The 18,716-nt window shown below is 34.8% G+C and overlaps 1 protein-coding gene across 9 annotated transcripts in view; it reads right to left on the reverse strand.

Moving 5' to 3' along the window:
* LOC129237015 (uncharacterized) overlaps positions 1-18,716 on the reverse strand; it is a 93,318-nt gene that overhangs the window by 5,937 nt on the left and 68,665 nt on the right. For all 9 annotated transcript variants that reach the window (XM_054871369.1, XM_054871375.1, XM_054871373.1 and 6 more), the window contains exon 3: positions 447-1,809. In XM_054871369.1, the coding sequence (XP_054727344.1) occupies positions 447-1,809 (1,363 nt within the window). The remainder of the gene's footprint in view (positions 1-446; positions 1,810-18,716) is intronic.

Here is an 18,716-nt window from a genome sequence, read left to right on the forward strand (position 1 = left end):
CAATTCGGCGTAGCCACTGAGCCTGAGTCGAGTCTCATCTTTAAACTCATTTGACCCTGCAACAATCTGTTTTTCATTCATTTTTGGAAATCCGGCTACATGTTCCTATTTTGTAAGCGCTTTGAATAAAGGAACAAACTTAAGGTATCTTCCTGTTGAAGAAAAGATCTCAAAAACTACACTAGGCTATGCTCAAGTCTTGAAAAAGTTGACCACTTATGGATATAAGTACTACTACTAATGTCAAAGATCCGCCTTGCTAATCAAGATTCCGCAGCTAGTTGGATATTTAAATGCAATTGAACTCTGAAACCTACGTCTTTTAGCCTTTTCAGCCAGTCAGCTGACGTCTACATTACGCGCCACCAGTCTTCGATTTTGAACACATAATTCTATTTAAACATATAATATTTAAGTGCGTACAAGAGCTCATCAATAATACTTACTCGAACGGGTGATACCCACAAAGATGATTGAGACTAGGAACACAGTACGCTTTTTGATACTAGTGCGATCGAATATTGGCGGGAGTATTATACGGGCTGCAATATCTGTGATTGCCGTTATTGATAGGCAGAAAGCCACGTCTGTTTTGTTGTAGCCGAGATTGGCAAAAAAGAACGGCGTAACCATTTTGAAATTCATCTCGCCGACGTAGAAAATCGACAGCCCAAAGAGTATATTTAGAAATTTTTTATCACGTAATAAATCAATATCCATGAGATCAGCAAAACGTCGCCAGAAACCAGGTTTTTTCTCTGCCTCTTTTTCCGGTGACTCTTCATACTTCTCAGTCCCTGTTGGACGCATTTTAATAAAGGAATCACGATGCGCATTCGCCATACCACTCGCCGCAGTATTCACACGCTTCAGCTCGCGATCGTTACGCTCAAACTCTTCGTCGCCCACATTCATGTGCACTTGTAGAATCGAACCAGTGAAGTCCATATAAGATAGATTCGATGTAACAGAATGTTTGCGATTGCGCAGCGTTGTATTTACATCTGCTTGGGAGTGACTGTTATTCACTGCTGATTGTACGCCGGCTAGTGACATGATGCGCGGGAAAGTGGGCCGCTTTGGCATACCAATACGAGTACCATTCATAGTATTCATCGCCATTTCGGAGTAATTCTTACGCATATATTGCTTTTTGGGAAAGAGTAACGTATTCAACTCGGGCAATGCGTCCTCTTCGTTTCCATCTTCACGTATGATTTTAACATCGGGTGTGGGCGGAGTGGGCGGTGACACCGGCACTGTCATCATTTCCTCATCAATCACCTCCTCTATCATATGCCATTTGGCAGGTTGTAAGAGCACGGCACCTACTGTGGAATTCAATGCGATACCGGCCAACATCAGCACAGCACCACGGAAGCCGAACGCTTCGAGCAACACACGTACCAGTTGTGGCATAATAAGCATACCCAAGGCTGTGCCGGCCATGGATAAGCCCACAGCTTGGCCTCGTTTGTACTTGAAGTAGTGATTGAGCGCTACAAAGGCGGCGGATGTGGATAGACCGACGCCTATGCCATTAATCACACTATACGTGCTGAGTATGTGAGGCATGCTGGCGGCGGGTGAAGTGGCAGCCAATCCGATGCCACAAAGTAATGAACCAGCGATAGCCACCTTTCGGTAGGAGAACTCCTTGAGTAGAGGGCCGACGAAGAGACCTGAGAAATTCATACACACGTCGAGCGTACTCATAATAATCGCAGCGCCGGTGGTGCCGACATCGAGATCACGCAGTAAATCGCCGAAGAGCAGGCCGAATGAGGGTTCGATCGAGCGGGTTGCCAACTGGAAAGAAGGAAAAGAAAGTGAGTTTAAATTAGATATTTCATATGAAAGATAGATTAGATATTTCTGATGAAGGTAATGGAAATACATTTATTGGTTATGTATCTTAAATAAATTAGTAGATAATTTTTTTATGAGAATTTCGATTTTTTTATCGATCGATCATTTTCAATGCAAATATATAATATATTCCAAATTTTCCCATTATTTTTCTAATCAATAACCCTTGACATGATTGATGAATTTCAACACTGCTAAACACATAATTCCTCAGCAGACATTTATTACTTTTCAGTGCTTTAGTAGTAATCGTTGGCTAAATATTTGTCGGCAGCTTTCCGTAAATAAGGACAATTAGTATGTAATATTAATATACCCATTAGTAATATATAGGAGCATTCCGTATTGTGTAGTACGTAACGGGAGTTTTTAAGAGCTTAAGAACTTGAAATGATAATACCAAGCAGAAATATTGTTTGAATGAACTATTTTTTATTAGAATCTGGTAGAGTGTTTCATGGCATTTATTTATTGAATGTGATAACCGGCATACGTCCGCAGCGGCTACAGTTTACGGTCCATTAGATTAGCACAATGAATCGAAGGTTAAGCACGCTGTATGGAGAGCCCAATTGTCGTGGATGTTTGGTTGTTTAATTTTTGGAAGCATACATTTAGGGGTACTTTTTCCCCTTGGCCCGGAGTTTTCAGAGGGGCCCGGACTCGAGAATATAATGTAAATTATATGAATTAGACATAATTGGAAAGGGCCCGCATTTGCAATTTTCCCACGGGGCCCGGATATGCTCTCTACGGCCCTGGCTCTATGAACTTCCCGAACCGATCTATTTTTTCACAGTTAATTTCCATAATATGGGACGTTTTTCTGGTGTCAAATGACTCATAATGACTTGCCAAACCGTACTGAACAGGAATGTCAAACCATTTAGTTGGCCATTCGCTGTTGTCAAACCATAATTATCGATATCGATAGTTTTCATGCAGTTAAAAAACACCCTATAAAGCTACAATAGCTGGCACATTAATAGCAGTGCGACATATATGTAAGTATTAAACGACTTCGACTATTTATTTATTTTTTATTTTATTTTTTATAAAAATATAGTTCATAATACAACAAAAACCATACAAATCATAATTTCGAACTTTCTAAAAAATAAAAAAAAAAATAAAATATTGTATTTATTAAAATTTAAAATTTGTTAGCCAGAATTCTGGGTATGCAGGTTTGTTTATTTTGGTTTAATACTGAGCAATGATATCTACTATTTATAATTAATGTTAAGGTGTTACATGGGTTTCGCCGGGTAAAAAAAGGCGTATTTTCAATATTTTTTTTTTCTATGTAAAAAATTATTTATTTAATTCAAACTTTTTTCTGTCTTATAGATACATATTTAAAGAATAATTTCTGAAATTTTCAACAAAAAAAAAATTAAAACTCCTTCATTGTGACGCCATTTCCGGTGCCCCTCGAAAAAAGGTGCGTCCGCGTTGTCAGCATAACTCCTGACAGACTCATCAAAAATGAAAAAACAAAAATAGGTACTTTAGTTAAGACCATAAACTCGTGCTTGAACGAAGGAAAGAAAAAAAAAGTAAAAATTGGGATTTTGGTAGACATTTTTCCAAAAATATGAAAATTTCGGTCAAATTTGCTTGACATTTTGTTTTTTTTAAATAGTTGTAATTGAAAAAAAAAAAAAACAAAATCCTTCGTTCAAGCACGAGTAAATTGTATTTCGAACAGTAGTTTTCGAGAACATTTGACAACCGACTTTAAAAACACAATTCCGATAAAAACGTGTTTAAAGTTTTGAGTAACAATAAAAATGGCTTGGAGCGCACACATTCCAAAGGCTGTATGTATCTCCGAATTTATTATTCGGATCGACTTGAAAATTTAGGATAATATTCCTGAGAAGTTGTAGAAATTAATAAGAAAAAAATAAAAAAATCGATTTTTCAACCAAAAAAACCCATGTAACCCCTTAAATATGAACTTCTTAAAAAGAAATATATCGAGTTTTGGCACACAAAATTTCCATGATTTTATCAATATTTTCGAAAACTGGCTTCCCAAAAGAGAAGCATTCAATCCTGTATTGCGTCTATTAACAGTACAAATTGTTTTCTCCACTTGCTCAGATTCTTCCCCTCGGTCTTAAGCTTCTCAATGTCAAAGAAATATAGTACTTTTAGATAATTTTTACTCCATAGAAAGAGTGTTACAGTACAAAATGTATGCGATAGCAAAATTTGCTTTAATTTAGAAAAAAAAAGAATTGGAATTTTTTTAAGCGCTTTTGAAAGTACCCTACCCAACATCAGCTTTATAGTATAACCAGAATCAGCTTCGTCTGGCGAAACAAAATTAAAACACATTGCAGTATTTGACGTCTGACGTATAATTTCGTCTGACGAAATTCGTCGAGAATAGATTTATTTTTAATTTTACTGATGCCCCCGGTCGACAAAATCAACCGTCACTGGAAAATTTAACGCAAATCTCCTTCGCAAACGTTGCTTCACTTGCAGAAATACCTAGCATATTGAAAACATGATATTTAAAACTTGGATAATTTCAATTAATCGAAAAATCAGAACTCAACTTTTTGATTTTGAAACGAATTTCGTTTTGGTTCTGTTATAATGGGCGAAATGTTGTAGCGAATACCAGCTGACGGCATTGCTCTGCCAGACAAGTTCGCTCAGCGATTTGATTCTGTTTGTTCAAGATGGCGCAAAATTAATCACCCCTATGTTTTCCCGGTATATTTATGCATAAGTCTTTAAAAATTATAAAGTTTTAAAAAAAATAATGCATGCACTTGTATTTTAAAAGCTTTTTTAGTTGGGAAAATCACTAAGCTCAGTGTTATGACTGCAGCCTATCCCATTTCGCACACATTCACTCACCGAAATTAAATAAGCTAAGCCAGTTCTCGGTGGCTCTAATCCATAACGAAACTTCGCCGTAATATTTTTCAAACTTTTGTTTATCACCCAAACACTGAATGATGATAGATTACAAGGTTTGGCCGAAGCAAAATTGTGACAGGAACTTCGGCTGCCATGTCATCAGGGATTCAGCAATAGAATTGTATCCACTCACTTCACATTTGCTTTTTTCGTATATCACCAACACAATCTTAGTTTTTTCGTAAACAAACCGCTGCAACGACATAAGTGATGGCAGTCAATCAGCTGACTTTTCGCTGAGAGCCGGATAACGGTCTGATCTTGGCCGGGACGGACTTGTCTCAAGTTTTAAGAAAATTATCTGTTTCAAATGTAGGGGCCATCACAACAGAACTGTTTGACATACACATATGTATCAGTTAGATAACGAAGCGAAAAAGGGTGTTTTCAAAGGCCAGTGATCCAGTATGTGGAGAAATTCGTATTTTATAAAATTACCTCATCAAATCAGTTAAAATTCCCTTAGGTCTGACCCCGTCCAAATACCACATACTCCGTTACTACTGTTAGATACCCTGATCAAGTTTATAAATGTCATTTTCTGGCCTTAGCAACTAATCAAAGAAATATATCCGACCTTGTCAGCAGCGCTATTGCAATTTTCTAGTGCGTTCGGTGCTCTGTTTATTTTTTGACTGTTAAAAAGCTCATAACTAGGTTTTGCTTTATTGTTGCTATGAATTGTAAATAATTGTATTTCTAATCGTTTTTACTGTTGGCTGAGCGTGTGCCCATGTCGCGATCGCATGATTAGAATACTTGAAATGTATGTATTTGCTGCGACTTTTACGATTGAAAGCGCGACAGAATGTTTTTGAGGTGGGTGGATTGGTTGGTCAGGGTCTGTAGGCTAATAAAGTACGCCGTCAGACCAACACACTTTGCAAATATGTACACACAATAAATTTTAATCGGTTCAATTGAAAGTATCGGTTAGTATTTGCGCAAATTTATTTGGCTACTTAAAATATTTATTGCTATTATTGCTCGAAATTCGCACGATAACTGGTGAAGTAGCTTTTATGGTGTGTTTTTTTGCTGAATTTGCTGTTTTTGAATTTGTATCAAGTAACTAAAACTGTTTATTGTTATTATTATTACTTTTAGATCGTGCGAGGCGTGCGTTTAGCGGCTGGTGATTTCTCATTTAAATGTGAAAAATCGCTGTTGGCTGTGATTTGCGCGCCACCGCACAACACAATATTGTTGCAAGCGACCAATAAAAAAAATGTTAATAATAAATAGCTATTTTCCTAATTTGAGTGGCGTTTAGAGCAGTGAAAAATCGCTGACAAAAATCAATCAAACCAGAAGGCATATAATCGTATTTTATGACTATATTTATTGTGATTGATGCATGTAATTGACAACACACCAATATTTTATCATAAAACGTACTCATACGACTAACTACCAACACCTCTATTCATTTGAGGAAATATCATGTTGTGTCTATGCAAGCACATGGGTATGTATGATTGTTGATTGTCATACCCTGCAGGAAAACTCTAAATGATGGAAAAAATGCCTGGTTCAGAACTAGTAAGGTTTCGCATATTGCGTATCACTTAGCTGCTCATGAATCGGACCTCATAATGGCATGGGAATAGTTGTGTGCGCGTTAGTGATGAGCAAAAAATCACTATCGTCGACTTTTGCGCACGAAAAATGGATCAAATGTAAAGCTGTATTGTTTTTAAATATCAAAGTATTAGGGTTACAAAAATAGGCCTTTCACAATAGATCAGCTCTAGTCGCAGTGCGTAATGAGCTTCTAATAATAATAATCAATATATTTATATTATTTCTGTTTTGTATTACGAGCCCAAACCACTATTAATTCGAACAGCATGTTTTTTTTTCAGTGCGCAATGTTTAACACATTATATTATCAATACTACCAAATATAGCGCATACCAATGTATTTTGTCTTAAAGAGAATTTTATTCTCTTAACGATTGAAAAAAGAGATTTGTTCTATATCCAACAACAACAACAATATGAGTAATTTATTCAAACGGTAGACTTAAGAGATAAGAAAAAAATGACCATTATTAATTCGAACGCTGCGTAATATGATTGCTTATCGTACTTAATACATTAATTTAATTAACATTAGAATTGTGTAATGTCGCCTTTGGCTTGCATTACGCATTTAACCCTTTTTGGCATTGAATTTAACAAATTTTTGCAGTGTTCTTGAGAAATTGAGTCCCACATCTCCTGCAACTTCATTTTTAAGTCAGAAATATTCCTTTGTGGCTCATTTCGAAGCTTGCTCTTCATTAGCCACCAAATATTTTCTATTGGGCTTAGATCTGGGCTGTTTGATGGCCAGTCTAAAACCTCCATTTGATTATATTCCAGCCAATTTTTGGTTCGTTTGGCTGTGTGCGATGATGCTCCGTCCTGCTGAAAAGTGAATTCACCGCAATCTGCCAGTTTTGGTATTGATGACAGCAAACTATCTTCTAAAATATGCATGTATTTTTCAGCATTAAGCGTCCCTTCAATGAAATGCAGTTTTCCCAATCCTTTGGCAGACATACATCCCCATACCATAGTGCTTGCAGGAAACTTTACTGTTCTTTTAAGGCAGTCTTTATGGTATGTTTCTGCCCTCTTACGGATAACGCGTTTTCTCGAATCGCCGACACAAACATCAAATTTTGCTTCATCACTAAATATGATGGTATCCCATTGCCTTTGAGTCCAAGACATCCTTTCCCGAGCCCATTGCAAACGTTTCTTTTTTTGACGAAGCGTAAGCAAGGGTTTTTCCTTGGCCTACGAGTAAGATAAGTTATTAAGTACGATGCATACATAGCTAATAACAAAACATACTTTAAAAAAACCATATCCAATATTTTTTAAATGTAGTCGCGTCCATTCTCGCTTTACAGTTTTGCCAATTTTCTGCGACCACTCAGAAGCCAAATTTCTCAAAGATTGGCGACGATCAGCCTTAACAATTTTGGCCAGTTGTCTTTTGTCGCGGGGTGTTATTGCTGATGTTCGGCCTCTATTTTCAATGTTATTTTCGATATTCCCAGTTTTTTTTAAACATTTTTATCACTCCATGCACAGATGATTTAGACAAATTTAATTGCTTGCTGATCTCCGTAAGTGTCTTCCCAGATTTAAAATAATCTCTAATCAATACTCTGATTTCGTTGCAAATAGGCTTACCACGTACCATCGTTGCTAAACTTGCACTAAATTGCAGCTATTTTTAAATTTTTTGCATGCTGTATTGTGATATTATTTGCAGATTATAACTGTAGATATCGATTCCGTTACATTGGTTGCTTTTGTTTTGCTCTTCTTTTGAGATAAAGGTGGGCTTACGCAGCGTTCGAATTAATAATGGTCATTTTTTTCTTATCTCTTAAGTCTACCGTTTGAATAAATTACTCATATTGTTGTTGTTGTTGAATATAGAACAAATCTCTTTTTTCAATCGTTAAGAAAATAAAATTCTCTTTAAGACAAAATACACTGGTATGCGCTATATTTAGTAGTATTGATAATATAATGTGTTAAACATTGCGCACTGAAAAAAAAACATGCTGTTCGAATTAATAGTGGTTTGGGCTCGTATAGTTTCAAGTTCTCAAGCTCTTAAAAAAACTTTCGATACTTCAAATTCTCCTTTCTACTGCTATCAGCTTTAATAGATTCGCCTTGGCTTAAGCCAATTTTTTATCAAACACTAAATGAAAACAATTAATAATTCTCTTAAACCCAAAACCTGCAAACTCAGGGTTCGTCTTCGATGAAAAGGTATTAGGAAGGAAAGAAATATCTGACTGCCTTGTTACTTGAATTCAGAAATGCAACGCATAAAGCATGAAAACGCGGAACATTGAGTGATCGTTGGAGCAATCCTCACCCAGTGTTGAAAAAATCTCTTATAAAATGTTTATAGGTGATATTTCATCCATGCAGAATTTGTAGGCCAATCATTGAAAAATGTAAATTTTGTGCGGAAATACTATTTTTTATTTATTTGATCAAGTTTATGCAAAGTTAATGAGATTACTTTTAGTTAATGTAGAAATACATAATTCTAAACTTTTTTTGCGAAAAAACATATGGCGTATCTTGACGTATATCTTTGACGGACTCACAAACAACGCCGAGTCAAGAAACCTAAAAATTCTTGAAAAATTTGTTTCAATACGATGTCTTTCCTTTCTAATGCCATCTGTCGTAACTCGTTCGCATTTATACAGCGCGTGATATATGTAGATCTCTAAATCCACCTATTGGAAAATTAATGGTTTTCTTTTTACTGTCCCTTACACGTACTGCCTCCTAAGTTAAAGCTGTTATATGACTAGACTACAAATTTAGTAAACACAGTCTAAACGAGAGAGAAAGCTGGAACCCTGGCATACAATCTTTTCATCTAAAGTGGGTAAAATTTCAATAAAACTATAAATGAGGGCTAATTTTAAGTAGTTTTGTTTTGCATTTTTTAACTTAAAAACTCACAAACGCGAATTTCTGGTTTGTGAAAATACCAATCAGCTGCATTTCATCCCTGCAAATTCTTACAAATAAAAATTTATTCAGCACAAATTTGCAGCTTGCCAAGTTTGAAAGAATAGTCGGGTTCGATAACACAAAATTTGTAATATCAAGTTATTCCTAATTTTTGAAAGAAGGCGTTCTTTAACGCCAAAAAATTATCGATCACTCAAAAATTGAGAGAGCAAAGTGATAGTTTGGTGCTCATTTTTAGCTGGAGAAAATTTAGTCAGCAAAAATTATCAAACTTAAAAATATATGATTCAACTTTTTGTAAATAAACAAATTTATTTTTTATGGAATCTGACATTTTACGCACTTTTGCCTCTTTCGGCGATATGAAATTAGCAGTTTATAGTCAAAAACGATAAAATGGAAAATTTTTCAACAAAAAACTGAGTATTTAAAATATAGTTCATGTCTTCTGTCGGCTTGTGTAAGTGATCGCAAATTTTCCGTTCGTTAACTTTATTGCTTGCGCTCTTGATTTGGTTTGATGACTGGTGATGGCTAATTTTGTTATTGCGGTACCATGCTAGTCGGCTCTCAGAGAATGTGAGAGTGCTAGATTCTTTAATTTTTACTTTTTTATTTAACACCTTTTTTCTATCATTATTTTCTTGTTTACATTAACCTAAGCTCACTTTTTATATTCGAAAATCGTCGCTACTTTGAAAGCATCTCCTTGTTTACTCTATCTTTTATTTCCGATAAAGTTTGGCATTTTTTCAAATTCCATCTGTGCAATTTTATATTCTATCATTCTTGGTAACTTCTACTCAAAATGAGATTGCACTTTGCTTGCCAATGACCTTTCGTTGTAAATTTTTGAGCTCCTCGATCGCGAAGTGACAAGATTTGCCATAATTCATAATCAGTGGTAGCTATTACCAGCCGCGTGAACGCCTCAATGAATGCAAATTAGAATTTCTCATAGAGCGAATATAGTACAAATATCTGGTTTAAAAATGTTTAATTAATTTATTTGCTATGAGTTTCAATTTTAAAATGTTTAATTTTCAATTTTTTATTTATTATTTTTAACATTTATCACCTTTTTGGCATTTTTGCCATTTTCTTAATGGGTATTTTGCAATCCGCTTTTGAAATCCTATCCTATAATCTCAACTGTAGAAAATGCTAAAAACTAACATTTCCTGAGGTAACGTCATGTAAAACTTATCATTTTTTGGAAAAAAATTCAATAAAAATGCACCAGTTCGTTACTAAAGGGTTTTCGAACATGCGTTAGGTGTTAAACAGGAGAGATGATTAACGATTTTTTATGGCCGGAATTGGATGGTATTGATCTGGACAACGTTTATTTTCAACAAAACGGCGCTACGTGTCACACAAGCAACGAAACCATTGATCTTTTAACGGAAAAAGTTTTCGGACCGTGTTATCTCTCAAGGAGGTGATCACAATTGGCCACCGAGACCTTGTGATTTAACACCTTGTGATTTTTTTCTTTGGGGCCACGTGAAAGAGAAGGTCTACGCTAACAGCCCAGGGTCGATTCAAGACCTCAAAGATGGTATTCGTGAGGCTATCGAGGACATAGGGCAATCACTTTGCTAATCGGTTATGTAAAATTTCATGAAAAGGATATTGTGTTGTAAGCGTGGTCGTGGTGGTCATTTGCGGCACATAATTTATATTAAAAAATAGAATTTTTCTTTGAATATCAAAATAACACCACTTATTGGAAAACCCTTTACAAAATTTTCCTGCAGGGTAAGCAATAAACAATAATTCTAGATATTCGCGTTGTTCACGTGAAGATTTGGTTTTTCAATTACTCTAACGGTAATTGATTTATTGTAGACAAGCAATTATATTGGATACGCACAGTATTTGCAAAAAATAAGCAAACAAGTTTGCAACTCTTATCGGCATGGCAGCTTTAATTACTTTTGTGTATACACACATACATACATAAGTTTGCCATTTTTTTTATTAGAAGGCCATATCCTAGCAATACGCGATTTGCTAAAAGGTTTCTGATCATAAACTTAGTATCTGTTGTTAGGCAAATAAACGTCATTTCCAATTTAATTTGCTGTGTTAATATCAAAATTTGCTTATTTGTAGAAATTTGTTGTAAGAAGATAAAGTGTTATAGTAACAGTCAACAACACGTAAAGACGTTTGAACGTTTAAGACCCAACGCGTATTCAATACTTACGGGCTACTAAATGCCGTCGACCTACTTATCTCATACCGGCATTTTTTCATATTTTTCATTTTTGTTAGTGATGAGTGTGAACATGGTTCGACTCTACATAGTTTTTATAGTATTCCTAGAGTTGACAAAGAATGAGATGTCAACAACACAAACTGTGTTCTTTCTGCCACATCTCCAGCAATCCAACTATTGAAGTCTAAAAGAGGACAATGAGCTAGTGCTTGTCATAGTACATCGAAAGGGGTGATCTCCTTTAGGAAGGTAGTTAATGAACATCCAATACGATTTGGTTTTGTCGACTAAACTCAATAGTTATCGATTACCCAATTAATCAACAAGTAATTTGTAAGGATCGCCCTTTTAGTATTACAATTTAAGTTAAAGTTAAATGAGCTCAATCAGATAAAATGCCTAAATTCTTGCATAAACTGCATTTTATAGGCACGTAAGCCAAGATCCATGTAGTCGAAGCACAAAGGTCAATAAATTGAAAACGACGACGAATCGACAGCTCGGCGTCTTCTTTAACACTTCGCGCTCTTCGTGAGCAAATTTTTTTCAAAGTGAATTTCCACAATTCGGACGCGTTGTTCTGGAGTTAAACAATTACCGAAATAAACTGTCAACACAGTTTGTTATTCTCAGCAATCGGTATCGATAGTTCTCATGCGGCTGAAGAACACCCAATATTTGGAAGCTTTATGTCTGTAGTAGAGCAACAGCTGCTAGTCCCTAAAGCATGTTAGAGAAGTCGTTTGTGAACTCAAGACTTGGACAACTACTCTAATTTTTTTTTAAACCCTATTGAGCTGGTTATATTCTCCTTTAATCAAATATATACTCATTTTTTTCTCTCACCTTTTTTCATATTCTATTCTATGAAAAACATTATTTGTTTTATAAAAAACCCTGCGGCATTTGGTCACTGGGTACACAGTTTACAAGCTAACGCTTTGGTGTGCAATGTACTTTATTATAAACAAAATCCTTTATTTGTAGTTGGCTGAATAATAAATGTCACGTACATACGAATTATAAGAAATTATTGGCTGAAAAATACTTGCAAAGATTTCAATTATCTGTATTGATTTGAATTTAATGGTCGAAAAATTTACCATTTACGAAAGTCACAAATACCCATTCAAATCGCATAAAGTGGCGGGCAGAGAAAAAACACTCGTCTAAATGTAAAAATTTAGAAATGTGCAATACAGTTCACATAGATTCGAAGAAAAAGCCATGATTGTTAAATAATACAGATTGTTTGTGTATGTTTTTTGTTTTTTTGTTTTGATAAGAGACTGGAGTTTAAATGGTTTTATGGAGTTTTATTCCACTTTATTCTTTATAAGGTTACTGTAGTGTAAGACAAAGAACTTAATTTCAATATCAGTTGAGTTCTCCCAATACAACCACGTGATAGCCACTTTTGGACAGAATCATTTTCAGTGTACAAATTTAAATTGGAAATACTATAAGCCTCATATTAAAGAAGAATGTCTTGTAGACCTGTAAGTATGTAGACTCAATTTTCACAAAGCCTACGGAAGTATCACTGAATTTGCACTCGTAACGCCAAATCGTAGACTTTCTTACATATTTTTTACGGCCCTCTTTTGTTGATGGAGAAAAGTTGAAAAATTGCAGCAGAAGCCTTACAAACGAAGAGAATAAATATGGAAGAGGAGTTTTATTACGTTCGTTGCACGTTCGAGGAACCTAGAATTTTTAATGAATGAATATTTGTATGTTCTTGAAATATATGTATCAAATTGTACAATTAGAGAGATAGATAGATAGATAGATAGATTCGATTAGATTAGATTAGGTGTACTCTACTCATTACAATACTTCATCCAAGCCCACTTCCCATTATTAAGCCTAAGATAAAACAGTGTTGAGCTGAGCGTACTTATATACCTTTCTTCTGACTGCAATCGGCCGAGATATCTCAATCTTCTCCGCGTTATAGCGTCACATTCAAGAAGAAGAAGTTGTATTGATATCACCGGGGATTGGCCGCAGTAACGACAAGAGCCAGTGGACCATATCCCAATTTGCAATGATCTATGAAAATGCCTGTGAGCATTCTTCGTTTATCCTTAGGGAGGGTTATGAGTTTCCTAAACCTATTTTAATTGTACTGCCCCAGTAAAGACTTCGCCTGACGTACATAGCTCCATAATTTGGTGGCAGCTAACCTCCCTTAGCCTTAGCTCTTCATTCCGAAGCTTCTCATTGATAGTGCGTTGCTCCATATCGCCCAATTACGACAATATATTAGCCAGCAGAAAGAACCGCAATCGACTCTTTTATGCTGTGTAAAAAGGTCATGACATTATCTGTTAATGGCACATGATTAGACGAAAATAAACAACTTTGGAGTCGTTTTCCTCATTTTTGTTTTTTGGATTATGACACTCTTGCAGTAAATCCTTCTTTAAAAAAAATTTAAATTTATCCCTTTATTAATTCGAAAGAAACTATTAGATGAAGTAGAGAATTCTTAGCGTTGTTTGAAGACGTTTATTTTGATGACATTGTAGGGACCATCCAACTTACATAAAACTTATCAATTTGAAGTTCTTGAACAGCGCAAGAAGTGCTCTCAGATCGATCCGACACGGCAATTTCCTTGATTTTATCTTGGTGGTACTGAATAGCGTATCGAATTTTTCTAATTTTTTACCTCCACTTTGAAGCGCATAGTTGTGTGTTACTCGTACAACTGATTTCATAAAACAGTAAACTGTTAAAAAATGTTTGCATGATCCGATGCAATGCACATATCGGGACATATCGTTCAGAAAAGCCACTTAGCGGAAAATATTCAGAACTTTTTGTCAGAATAAAAATTTTCACTCATTTCAATTTTTGAGTTAAGAAAGCCTGGTACTCGTAAGTGAAAATAAGTTAAGATTTCTACTTTATTCCTACGTATGATATTTCTCTGGACATAACTGTAGTCAAAAATACTGTGCACTAATTGGTTTATTGTATATGACTGTTAATTGTTTTTCAGAAAGTGGTTTATTGTAGTCTACATATTTACATATGACTACGCTCGATATAATTCTATTAATTGTTCCGAAATTCCAAATCACCTACTTTCGAACTATAAGCGTTTATTTAGCGAAAGGTATTAGTCCTTATTAAAAAAATAAATAATTTGCGCGTACACTTCTGTTAGGTGTTTGGCCGAGCTCCTCCTCCTATTTGTGGTGTGCGTCTTGATGTTGTTCCACAAATGGAGGGACCTACAGTTTCAAGCCGACTCCGAACGGCAGATATTTTTATGAGGAGCTTTTTCATGGCAGAAATACACTCGGAGGTTTGCCATTGCCTGCCGAGGGGCGACCGCTATTAGAAAAATGTTTTTATTAATTTTGCTTTCACCGAGATTCGAACCAACGACCTCTCAGTGAATTCCGAATGGTGATCACGCACCAACCCATTCGGCTACGGCGGCCGCCATTAGTCCCTATTACACTATTATTAAATCATTCCTGCTTAGCTGTATGTAAAATGTAAAAAATTGTTGCAAATATCTACTATTTAAATTTATACAAATAAAATCACGCTAACAAAGCTATCCTATGTGCTGATAGCTTTATGACGGGAACATGTTATTTTTTTTTATGTTTAACTGGTACTTATCCGAACTTCGTTACTACCTAACAGACAGTTTGCTTTATTTTATTTCAACCCCAAGAATAATAGATTACAAGATTGCGATAACCAGTGACGTAAGAATAATTAATTGCTGTGACGTAACAAATTACAGAAAAGGCCTTCGAGTTTAATAAACCTGCTTACTTATGCTTCGTCGATCACACAAAAGCATTTGACAGGGTGCGATTGAATGATGTGATACGACTGCTGAATAAGAAGAGAACTCCAAATAATATCTTGGCGAATTAAATAGCAACAATAAAACAGCGATCAAAGACAGAGTTGATTCCGGTTACATTAGGAATTCGACAAGGAGATAACTTAAGCGAACTCGGTGGTCTAGAAGTTTCAAAAAATCGATTTTTTGTTTTTCGATATTTCGAAAGTATAGTATTTTAAGAATATGCTGTGAAATTTTCATGCGAAAATTCCCAATATTATAGCGTCTACAACCCATTAACTAGGTAGAGAGCGGTCTGCGCGCTCCTGTACCTCAAACTTTAAACTCATTTATCTCGAAAAGACTTTTTCGGCCTGGTGTTGACTCAAAAAAAACTATTCAACCGAATCGTCTGAAATTTTAATATACTGTTCACAAATCAATGGTGATCGCCCGTACTACAATCATATTACTATTTCAATTATTTCGAGTTTTTTCATTAAAAAACAGAAAAAAACCGATTTTTAGAGTGTCAAATTCAAAACCGCGCCATTTTGTAAAAAAATTTTTATTCTAGTACGGGACATAGCTACAGTTATACTGATTAAACATTTTTTTTGATTTTGTGTTTCAGATAAATAGAAGAGCCAAAATGAACAATTCCGTCCAGGTCCAATTTTTCGGAGGGCCAACTTCAGCGCCATTATTAAAATTAAAAAAAAAAAAATATTTTTTCTTTTTGTATGTAAAAGAAGTTAAATAAAAGGCCTAAAAAATTTAAATATCGTTTTTCATTTTTTTATTGTGAAAAGAATTCCTGAAAATACCCTAAATTTTCGAGTTCTGTTTAATTTGATTATGAATGAGATCATAGAACAAGTTAAAATAGCCGCTTCGGGTTTCCGCATGACAACTGGTGTATTTAAAATAATATGCTTCATAGAGGACGCTGTTTTGATAGCAGATAACGAAGACAGAGATTATTGCTGAACTTTGAGAAAATGGTTTCATCTTTAAACATGCCGATATCGGTGGAAAGGACCAAGGCAATGGTAATATCCAAACAGCCAAAAAGATGCAAGCTGGCGTTTAATAATAAGCCAATAGAACAAGCCATAGAGTTCACAATAAAGATGTAAGGAAAGAAGTGAAGACTGCGGCAAATAAAGCAGCAACACTATCTGGCTGCCTAAAATTGGTGATATGGAAGAACAATACATAAATGAAGGCACTACAAGCAATAACCAGGCGCACATTGCATAACAGAAGACCAAATAACGAAATTAGAGAGATATGTAATGTAATAGACGTCAGCCGGTGGATAAGAACAAGGAGAAAAATGTGGAGTGAACATGTTCGCAGAATTTCGAGCGGACGCTCGGTAAGCATGGCTGAATAATCCACACTAGGCCACCGAAGAGATGACACAAATTCTGGTCATCCGAATTCACTGAACTATAGTAAAAATTATCTAAAGCTATTAGTGTAAGTAGGAATTTTCCTAAATAAACGAAGAAGAAGGCGTAGCAGCAAAAAACAAGAAAAGGAACGGTGTTGTAGGGTAAAATTCGTTCATGAACAACAATAAAAATTAAAAACAAATATTAATTAAATGAATACAAATATTATATTATTACGTCAGTAGATCAGATTCCGTCGAATTCACTGAAAGCAGGACAGCGAGTTGCCACCACTATAGTCTTTCCCCATCGTTTTTCAATCCGTTCTTATTTTTTTCTATATACTCCTACTTTTAGAAACAGCTTCGAGCACTCGTTACATGGAGTCAGCAAAAAAATTCTGAAAAATTCGCGCAATTGCGGAGCGTCTTCAAACTTGCACTTTATTATAAGCTAAATTAATCATCCAAATTTGATTTTGAATAACTTCTTTATTAAATAAAACAAAAATGGTTTTGAGTGTTGGAAATCTTTAATTTAATCTTACGAGTGTGAAGTATGATTGACGTTTGACGTCATTTGCAAAATTGTAAATCTTCCGATAGGCTGACTAATTTTGAGTTACCTTATACTAAAATTCATTGGCCTATTAAACTGCATACCCAATTTGATTTTATTCTAATTTGAACAAAGCTTGGTCCTTGCACGTAAATGGTTTTTGAAAGGGAATGAACGAAGGAGACTTAGATATATAATTAAATTATTTGTGTCTAATATTTTATTCATATTTAATTAATGATAATAAATAATGACCTAATAAAAATTTACCAGATATGCTGCATATATTTGTTTTAAGTTTTTTAATTCTTATTACAAATCGACATACATTTTTAAAATGCATATTCGCCTGAAATTGCTGACTTTTTTAACATCTAACGTTTCCTGATCTTTTTTGAAGCGAATTTAATTTTTGGTTTATTGTCTTTTTGATTATCTGGTCACACTGCTTGTAAGTGATTTATAATGCAATCAAATAATATGTATGTCATGTGTTAATTGCTGTACGTTTATGAATTAAAAAAAAAACTAATTAGCACTCTGTTAATTATGCACGTAAGTGAAATTTATTTTCAAATGAATTTTAAATGAAATATTTTATCATTCACTTTCAGAATGCTTCCTGAATTTTGATTGAGAAGTATTTCCGGTGAAATTTATTTATGAGGCTGTAAAAGGTTTTAATCAGCATCGAAGCTGCATTGTTTTTGTTCTTAAAAAAAATAACGAGGGGTGAAAGTATAATTTTCTTTTTGAAAATAAAAGGAAAAAAATTTATAAATTTTTTGACATTATTATTGGTATTATTAGAAAGCATAAGTTTGTACTTATGCTCTCATAATTAAGTCTCTTTGCAATAATTTTCATGCCAACTTTTTTTCGTTAATTTTTTATTAAAATATAATTCATTGTAAAGTGTGATTTTTTAAGAGCTATAGGAAATTTTTTCAAAAAAACAACACTCGTAAAATTCAGAAAAATGCATGAGATTTTTATTTAAATCGATAGTACAGTCCATATAATTTAATGCCTGAAGATTATTTCATGCAAATGTTGACCGCGACTGCGCTTCAAATGGTCCATCCGCTTGGTCCAACTTTGGCATACTCTTTTCAATGTTTCGGCCGGTATCTCAGCAGCAAAAATGAGCTTCGTCGCTGAACACAATTTTTCGATAAAAAAGTGTGGATCTTAAACTTTCTTAACAGAACACGCATTTTTATAATAAAATACAATGATTTGCAAGCGTTGTTCGTTTGTAAGACGATTCATGGTTAAATTATAGACCAAACTGAAGATGTTTGACAGTGAAACAAAACGCAGAACGTGCGTCAGCTGTTTAAACCAACTGTTTAAGAAGATAATAGCTAAAAAATCACCCGTTATAACAACA

Source organism: Anastrepha obliqua, chromosome 2, assembly GCF_027943255.1.
Source record: "Anastrepha obliqua isolate idAnaObli1 chromosome 2, idAnaObli1_1.0, whole genome shotgun sequence".
Lineage (NCBI taxonomy): Eukaryota > Metazoa > Arthropoda > Insecta > Diptera > Tephritidae > Anastrepha > Anastrepha obliqua.